General features: G+C 38.0%; 1 protein-coding gene across 3 annotated transcripts in view; it reads left to right on the forward strand.

Moving 5' to 3' along the window:
• The window catches only part of LOC135216438 (uncharacterized), a 55,165-nt gene extending 52,128 nt beyond the window's left edge, over positions 1 to 3,037 (forward strand). For all 3 annotated transcript variants that reach the window (XM_064251811.1, XM_064251824.1, XM_064251817.1), the window contains exon 4: positions 255 to 3,037. In XM_064251811.1, the coding sequence (XP_064107881.1) occupies positions 255 to 2,756 (2,502 nt within the window). In that variant the 3' untranslated portion in view covers positions 2,757 to 3,037. The remainder of the gene's footprint in view (positions 1 to 254) is intronic.
• Positions 3,038 to 9,942: the final 6,905 nt, after the last annotated feature.

Genomic DNA, 9,942 nt, shown 5'->3' on the forward strand with positions numbered 1-9,942 from the left:
GTTTACCTACAGCATTGGTAGCGCTGGCAGTTAAAATTTTACCTAAGTGTTGGTAATTTTTGTGGGGTGTTGTTCGGGCTGGTCAGGTGACCAGGGCTAATTCCGGTGTTCAGGTAGGTATTACAATATTAGTTTTAATATGAAAACTCCATTTTTATGTAAGATTTTCATTCTAAGAACTAACTATATGTTGAAGCCTTAGAATCTGTTAAAAATTTTCAAGAAAGCTAATGTGTGGAAATTGTCATTTTCAGAATAATCCTCTGGTCCAAAGGGAGATGGCTGCGAGTCCCCAGTCCAATTTCAGGCAGAGGACATACCCTTGGAACAGAGTTAATGCCAGTAAATGGAATGAATATGGTGCTGAGTCATATGAGAAACAACCACTTCATTCTCCTTCACTAAAAGAATCTATTGATGAGACTGATAAATCGGTCACTTCAGAATCCCTTGTCACATTGCTAACTAAGTTTCCAGAATTTTCAGCCAGTCTTCTTCAGCTGATGGAACAAGAACTCCTCAACCCAGCAGTGGTGCGTCATGTTATATACACTTGTCCAAGAGTCTTTAGTCTCGAGGGTGAAAAAGTGTTCTTGAAGCCAGATATTTCTGTTTGTACTCAATACTTAGGGACTGAAGGTTGTGGCAATCATTCAAGCTGTGAAAAACTTCACATTTGTCCAAAGTATGTGGCTGGAACATGTAATGATGAGATCTGTGTCTTTGGCCATTCTTGGAATACAAATCACAATACCACAGTTCTGAAATTGCTGTCTCTAGATCATTTGCCTATAGCAAAGTTACATGGACTGTTAAAAAAACAAATTCATCAAAGCCTACCAAAAGAAACTATTACAGTGTGCTTAGCTTACAATATTGAAGGCTGTAATAAGAATGACTGTAAGGAACTTCACGTGTGTCTTAGCTATGTTCTAGAAACTAAATGTTCAAAGGCAGACTGCCAACTTAACCACAATATTTTAGACAAAAGAAGTTGTCAGGTACTTGAGGCCTGTGGCCTTTCAACTAATGAAACGCCAAGAGACATTATGAAAGCACTCTTAGCTGCAAATCCATTGCTTCGTGAAAAACTGAAAAGTGTTGGGCAAAAGGATAACTCTGTTCAAAATGAAACCAAGAAAGTTTCACAAACTGATGAAAAAGGTATTTCAGATGGTTTCAGTGTGGCACAAGAAGAACCCGATCAAAATGATAAAGAAAAGGGTATGGCCTCTACTTCAGAGACCGAAAGTAAAGATGTAAATGCAGAAGAATCAGACCATCAGAGTTCATTGGCTAGTATTGATAGTGCAGACAACACCTTCACAAGTGAGCAAATTTCAACAGCAAATAGCTTAAGCAAAAGAGAGAAAGAAGCCAAAGTTAATAAGATTGATGACCATGATGGAATTACTGCCAAAGATGAAGGAATAGCAATGAAGGCTGTTCAGAAGCGTACAGTGTGGTCTCATTATCTCCAAGGGAATACCCTCATCCCAGAAATTTGTTATTACTCAGTGGAAAGTATGTGCAAAAATGAAGCAAATGCATGCCCTCGTCTCCATGCTACACAGCACTTCCATTGGCAGGTCAGTGAAGAAGGGAATCATTGGTTAAATTTAAGATCTGCCCAAGTAACAGCTTTAGAAAGTGCCTTTTGTGATGTGTCTCAAGATGGACTCGATTTACCACGCTTGGATCCTGCTTCAGTAGACATGTCCGTTAGTAAGCTGTTTATTCTGATGGGTCGTGATACTTGGCATGCAGATTTTAAGGTAATGACCCTTACTAATTCAGTGGATACCAAAACACTCATGATCCGTAGATTATGTACAGAAAATATCCAAGGCCATGCTATAAAAGCATCCACTTTTTTATGGTTTTTTTTAGATAAAAATGACAGGTGGGTTAAGTATGGTAATGTCGATACAACAGGGAAGAGGGATTTAGTAAGTAATATAACCAGTGGTGATATCGAGAAAGCATACATTCAGGATCCTTCAGCTTCTATCTCATTCCGTAATTCAAGATTCCGATATATTTTAGATTTTAAGACTATGGTTCAAACAAATCAGAAGACACTGGTGAGTAGAGAAGTGCAAAGACGCCCTGAAAAACATTTACAAGATGAAGAGTCTATACTGAAAAAAGATGAAGAAAGTGAATTTCCCTCAACTTGGGATCCAATGCAATCTAATGAAAGAATGAGGCTTGTTCCTCTTGCATCATCATCTGCAGAATTCCAAGCAGTTATTAATTTACTTGCAGGGGAATTGTCTACTTCCCTTGTTACAAAAATTGAAAGAATCCAGAATCCATTTTTATGGCGTGCATTACAAAATAAAATCTCAGAAATGACCACTATTTATGGTGATGAAGCAAAGTTGGGTGTGCGCCAGTTATTTCATGGTACTGGATACTCTGTGGTACCAAGTATCTGCAGTGAAAACTTTGACTGGCGACTACATGGTACAAATACTGGTCAGAAGTATGGGAGAGGAACATACTTCTCCACCAGTGCAAAATATTCTTATTGTTACTGCAGCGCTGATTCAAATGGAGACAAACATATGTTTATAGCCAGAGTGGCTGTTGGTGCCATTGTTGCAGGAAATGCGACCATGGTCCGACCACCCATTAATCCTACGACAAATGCTCCGTTTGATTCCACAGTTGACAGTCTCCAGAACTATACCATTGCAGTCAAGTATGATAAGCAGGAATATTATCCAGAGTACTTGTTAACTTTATTGTAGAAGTAAATGCAGCCTATGAAAGACCTTTTATCCTACCACTCAAAAGTTCATTTTTGGCTTTTTACTTTGTCCACACGAGTGATGATTAGTGCTTCATGTTCATTAGTGCTTCATGATATCACTATTGATTACGTAGTTATGTACATCTCGACTGCATTATTTGAATAAAGTGTCGATCATTGTCCACATGAGTAATTAGTGTCTTCGTGTTATCAATTGATTATGTAGTTGTGTATATCTAGACTGCAATGTTTAAATAAAGTGTCGATCATTACTTATAAGCTTTTTCATTGGTTTTAGTCTCTTTAGCTTGTTTTCCATGAAATTAATCTTGGGTTGGCAGATAAAGAGACAAAACAGTCTTTACCTTTAAAAAGGAAGTTATCAAGCCTGGGTCACACACTGGCGATTTCACACCATGCAAGTCCTCATGGCAGAAATTTTGCTCATTTTGACTCCATTACAATCTTATTACAACCAAGTTGCCATAAAATGTAACCCGAGGCGCTGAGTTTGACTACTTTGCGCCAGTGATGGCTACTATGCAAGGTGCCCAGCATAGTCGCCGTCATTCCACAACTACTGTCAAAAGTCACTGTGTCAGCACAAGGCTAGCTTAATCTTAAACAACTTATAGGTCAACAGTCTCTCACTAACAACCTGAACGTGACCTACTTGAAGAGAGAAAGGGAGAATATAAGGAGAACAAAGGCAACTAATCCTTAAGCTACAGAGAGAGAGAGGAAAAGCAACAATGCCTTAAACTACTTTAATACACTGAGAGAGACCAAGAGGACAGGCAACAAAGCCTTAAGATATTTGAAATAAACTGGGTAGAGAGAGGAAAAGCAACAAAGCCTTAAGATACTTGAAATGCATTGGGGAGAGAGGGTGAGTGTTACAAGGAGTTACAAAGATTACAATGTCTTACAGTTGGTGGGGGCCGAGAGTTACAAGGATTACAGTGTCTTAAAGACCTATTAATCCATCCAAGGAGACAACATGTCCTCACTTATCTCTAGGAGCAGGTTTTACAATTCTTTCAGTGTTCTAGTAATTTTTTCTAGCTTTCTTTTAAACTGTTCCACACTACTGCTGCTGCTGCTGTTTACAACTTCAGGGGGCACTTTATTCTATGCCATATCTTGTATGCGAAGATGTCGCATATTTTGTGTGCGAAGAAGCTCCCACAGCGAATTGTGTTGTATCTCTTCAGTTCTAGTTTCCATCCACGATTTCTTGTCTGATTTTTGTTTAATGTGAAGAGGTTACTGTCTACTTTTGTTTTGATTTTCAGTATTTTGAATGTTTCTACTAGTTGTCCTGACAATCGTCATGTTCCTACAGTAGGCCATACGTGTTCAGGCTCTCTAGTCATCTTTGGTAAACTATTTACCAGATGGATGGCATTAACTTTGTGGCTCTTGCTTGTACCCCTTCTAGTCTATTTATGTCCTTTCTTAATGTTGGTGACAAAAACTTAACTTCATATTCAAAATGTGGTCCAACTATTGATGTGTAGGATCTGCAGCACCATTTCCTTGTCTCTGTATTTGAACTGCTTCTTTATGTATCCCAATAGTTTCTGTGTCTTCTTTTTAGCTTTTATGCACTTTTTTGTGGATTTAAAGTCCTTGGTAATAACAAAGCCTTAAGATACTTGAAATACACAGGAGACTAATATTAGGTGCGAGTTCACCTGCCACTTTATGTATATGGTAGCATCCATGTTCACGACACATTATGCTGCCATTAAGATGGCATGTGACTTAACTAAATCGCAATTAAATCATCATGAATCAGCTTTGAGGGATGGCCTTGTGATCGATAACAATTGCACGCGTGGGTTGGCCTACCCTACGTCAACTGTCTCCTATCCTGGGCTATACAATAATTCTTACCTGGAAGGAGGTGATACAATCCTGTACATTATGTTATATATCGAAGCCTATGTTGTTGTATGAGTCCCAGTTATGTCCATCATAGTTGATCCCATTTTCATCGAATTTGATAAATTGAAACTCACTGCAGACGGGCTTGGTTAACGTGTATTTCTTCTGTTATGAAGCTGGAATACTATATGAAGGGTTCATTTACATACTCACAACAATAACAAAATCTGGAAAATCCATCCTTCAACAAAACAAACAAAACACTTATGTACAAAGCATCAGAATATTACATGGTGAATTACAATTTACACAAGCTTCACCAAAACTACCCCTTCTCCCTTATGAAGGAAAAGGTACAACAGCACCACACACCCACATTACAAATCCAAGCGGACTGGAGGAACACGTTTTTTGTTCTTATCCAACTTGCCCCTATTCTGTATACCTTTTGACTCTGCACTCTCGACTGTGGGTTCTTGCTGTTTTGGCTCGTTACTATTGGCCTCATAGCAATTGGTCAATATGCCTCTTGGGTATTGTACCTTGTACTTCAACCTCATAATGCTGATCTCCCAATTTTTTTTTCACTAGTCCTGGCTGCCATTTTCCCTGGTCATTATACATATGTGCCGTTATTGTATCATTCTCTTGGAAATGTCTTACCTTTCCTATGTTTTCCATTTGTTTATATCCTTTGACACTGAGTTCTGCTTGGAAATTGAGAACCATTAAATCCAATTTTGTTCTGACTGTCCTTCCCATTAATAAAAAGGATGGAGCTAGTCCTGTTGAAGCATGTTCTCTTGCCCTATACTGCAATAAAAACTTACTGATATTACTAACTACATTATGTTGAGTAGCACTTCTGCATTTCATGTTGTGCTTAAAAGTCTGGACAAACCTTTCAGCCTCACCATTGGATGAAGGATGGTAAGGTGAAGAAGTTCAGTGTGAAATACCATTGGATTTAAAGAAATTGGAAAACTCTTCAGAACAAAATGTACTACCATTCTCAGTGGAAATTATTTCAGGTACACCATGTTGTAGCAAATACAGGATTCAATACTTTAATTTAATAGCAGCTTGAGCAGTTGTAGTTGTCATTGGGATTATTTTTGGATATTTGCTATATGTATCTACTAATATTAAATAGTAATGACCCAAAAGTGGTCCTGCAAAGTCCAAATGAAGACGTTGCCAGGCTCCCTGAGGGTATTCCCGTGGATGCAATCTGACAGGTTTTGGGTTATTTTTAAATGTACTACAAACTTGACAATTTTTCACATATGATTCTATGTCCTTATCAATATTTGGCAACCAAAGCAATTGACTTACTCTCAACTATTCCTAAGTATTCTGCATGAATTTCTTGTAATATTTGCTGATGAAGTGATATAGGAATGACTAGCACCACTCATAATACATCCACTCTCAGTGAAGAATTCTAACCATTTTGATGTAAAATCCTTAAGTTCATTTTGATTAGCAATTCTGTTATGGCCCACAACTAAGCCCTGCAAGACGTGATAAGATCAGATCTTGCCTAGTCTTTTGAGCGATTTCTTTTGCTGTTAAAGGAAATGACAAATTAGTAGCCATCATAATATTAGATTCATGGTTTCTCAGATCTTCTTCAACTGGAAGTTGAGACAAGGCATCAACATTACCTATCTAGGTAGTAGAAATATACTGTAGGTCATGTGAATATGCTGCTAATATCACTGCCCACCTTTGTAGCCTAGCAGCTGCTACTATGGGAAATCCACTCTTGGGACCTTATATAGCCAATAAAGGTTTATGGCACTACTGTGACCAAAGTGAATTTTTGTCTACCATACAAGCAATGGCGGCTCGTCAGTAGGCACTGTGGAACTGCAGCACCCCCTTTATTTCATAAATATGCACAAAATTATGAATATATCCATGAATATGGGAAATTAAATATAGATTATCAATAATCCATAAAAAATTATTACCATTCTTTTGTTTTTTTGTAAATAGAAAAGCAAATGAATTGAAACAATATGTGGAACTGCTGGTGCTCAGCAGTTCTAATTTTGCTAGCAGGGTGATAAAACCTGATAATGTGGTAGCCATCCCGCGCATAAAGATGAGCGGAGGCTGCGGAGCACTCAGCTGCCAGCAATGACACTGGCACTGCACTCTCGAGCAGTGTTAGTCTAGCTGTTGGAGAGAGAAGGAGCGTTATGAAATTCGTCAAAGCTTAGTCAATATGTACCATTACCGATAGTGATCAAATTAGGGACGATACCGATTATATGTATGTAATGCAGAATAATAAACTCAGTGGCCAGTTGCAGTAAATGGGGAAAAAATGATACCACATTAATGTCAATGAGTAAAATTCAAAATAAGTGTCTCGGCTGCGGTTCTGCTGCCTTCCTCAGCGGGAGAGAGTGTGTGTATCACAGTGTATGTAAGGATGATGCAGCCTTCCTCAGCGGGAGAGTGTGTATATCAGGATGACATTCGTACCGAATGTCCGCCCTTCCTCGTCCTTTTCTTATTATATGCTAAAATGTAGAGCGATTCACGGCCTTTCCGCCAAAGTACACATCAAGTGAATACGTTTACTCTACACCAAAATATATGTGTATTTTCGGCTGTGAAGAAACAATCACTGGGGGGGCTCTGTCCCTTTTTGTTTGTTTGTTCGTGCGTACGTGACGAACACTACGTTTCTCTCCGCACACCGCCTTATGTATTGACTGCTTGTTACGGGCTGCTCGGTGAGCAAGAGCCCGCGCTGACACAAGGTCAGCTTAATAAAAAAACAACAACATGGACTGCGGAATAAAGTTGCTATGGGCTGCTCTACGAGGTACGAGCAAGAGCCCGTGCTGGCATAAGGCCAGCTTAATCTCAGACAACGGAATACAGTTAGTTAGAGCTCTCTCCTTTTCTGATTCAGCCCTCACATGTATATGTATGTGTCTGTGTCTTAGTTGGGTGTTCTTTAGTCGTTTTGTTTTATATAGGCCTATTTTATAGAAAAGTTATTGATCTATTTGCTCTAAACACGAACAGTTTTATATATATATATATATATATATATATATATATATATATATATATATATATATATATATATATTATTGCAATCATATGAAGATCATGATGAAGACTTTTATTTGTAAGACCGTGAGTATAATAATATATATATATATATATATATATATATATATATATATATATATATATATAATTTTATTTGTAAATATATATAATATATATATATATATATATATATATATATATATATATATATAATATTATATACTCACGGTCTTACAAATAAAAGTCTTCATCATGATTGCAATAATTTTATTTAAAAATGAAATCCATTCTTCTGTTCGTGTTTAGAGCAAATAGATCAATAACTTTTCCATAAAATAGGCCTATATAAAACAAAACGACTAAAGAACACCCAACTAAGACACAGACACATCATATACATGTGAGGGCTGAATCAGAAAAGGAGAGAGCTCTAACTAACTGTATTCCGTTGTCTGAGATTAAGCTGGCCTTATGCCAGCACGGGCTCTTGCTCGTACCTCGTAGAGCAGCCCGTAGCAACTTTATTCCGCAGTCCATGTTGTTGTTTTTTATTAAGCTGACCTTCTGTCAGCGCGGGCTCTTGCTCACCGAGCAGCCCGTAACAAGCAGTCAATATATGTATATATTATAATATATATATATATATATATATATATATATATATAATATATATATATATAACCTGTGAATTCATGGACACTGAGGATCGAAGTGTGTTATCATTGATCAAGTAATAGAAAAATGTGCATCTCCTAAATTGAGAAGGAAGTTGTTGGAAACAGAGCATTTAACATTAGATAAATTACTCACCATAGCTAGGTCGATAGAAATTGCTAATTCACAAGCTAGCGTCATTGAGAATAGGCCAAACCAAAAAAGCAATGTTGGAAAAGAGGTAGCAGCAGTAAGTCATTATAAGGGTAAGAGTACATTTCAGAAAGACAGGCCTAGGGAGCAAGCTGACTGTAGCTACAATATTGTTTAGCAAAGATTTTCCCAGAAGTATAATCAAAATGAGCACAGTAACATTTCAAGGTATGCTAAGCAAACCATAAATCTTTAGAATGTATGCCCAATGTTTCACAACCTCAGGGAGCGGCATTTGATAACTTTGTTTTTAAGATTAATTCTCTTCACAAAGGAAGTAATCGTATTTTAGTTAATTTGTCCTTGAATGGAACTAATGTTTCCATGCAAGTTGACACTGCAGCAGATATTTCAGTTATTTCAGAGGAACTTCTACCGCATATACCAGATTTTCACAATATTTCCATTTTTCAGACAAGCATTAAATGCAATTAAAAAATTCAGGATTATCCCTTTAAAATACTCATCAATAGATGAATAGTGGTAACCACGTAAATCATTTTAAATTCTGATTGCACTGCATGCCATATTGTAATATATAAGTGATTCCAAATTTTGCAGTATGAAACATGATGCAAATGTTACATTTCAAATCATTTTTGGTTTGGATGTTTTATAATTATTGCTGTATAATACTTGTTATAACACACTGATAATACTGTAAGGACGACATTCAGGCTGAATGTTCACCCTACCTTTGTAAATATCTTTTTCCCATATGTAAGTGCCTTCTCTTCCAGATACTAAATTGTAGAGTGATTCACAGCCTTTTCATCAATGTATATATCATGTGAATCCATTTCCTCTATGTCAAACTATAGGTGTATTTTCAGCTGTGAAGAAACACATTCACAGCGGGGGGGGGGGGGGGCGGGGGGGGCCCGCTCTCGCCCTTTCGTTGAATTCTTTGTTTCGTGCGTGTGTGACAGACACTATGTTTTCGTCTGCATGCCGCCTTGTGGACAGCCTCCTGCGGAATTAAGTTAGTTCGATCTCCCTCCTTGTCTGACTCAGTCCTCTGCAGTAGGTGACTCAAGCGGCTTTGGTGTTTGTCATTAAGGGACTAATTTCCACCGCTCACCTTCAGAGAACATTTAACGGACCCATATGGCGCTTAGTCAAGGTTCTCTTGTACTCCTCAACGCCATTACCAGACTTGAAATAGCTCTTCCTCACAGAACCGTTTTGGCGTTTGATCTTATGGTTTGGCTTGCCGTTCACGACCCCCGTCAACCGTAAGAATTAGCTGATCAGACAATGGAGGACTCAGCTTCATTATATGACTTCTAGCCTGTACCCTTCGGAGCCTCGACACCTCAGCCCACGGGACGATCCATACTCTCCCTAGG

The sequence above is a fragment of the Macrobrachium nipponense genome, chromosome 19, assembly GCF_015104395.2.
Source record: "Macrobrachium nipponense isolate FS-2020 chromosome 19, ASM1510439v2, whole genome shotgun sequence".
NCBI classification, from domain to species: Eukaryota; Metazoa; Arthropoda; class Malacostraca; order Decapoda; family Palaemonidae; genus Macrobrachium; species Macrobrachium nipponense.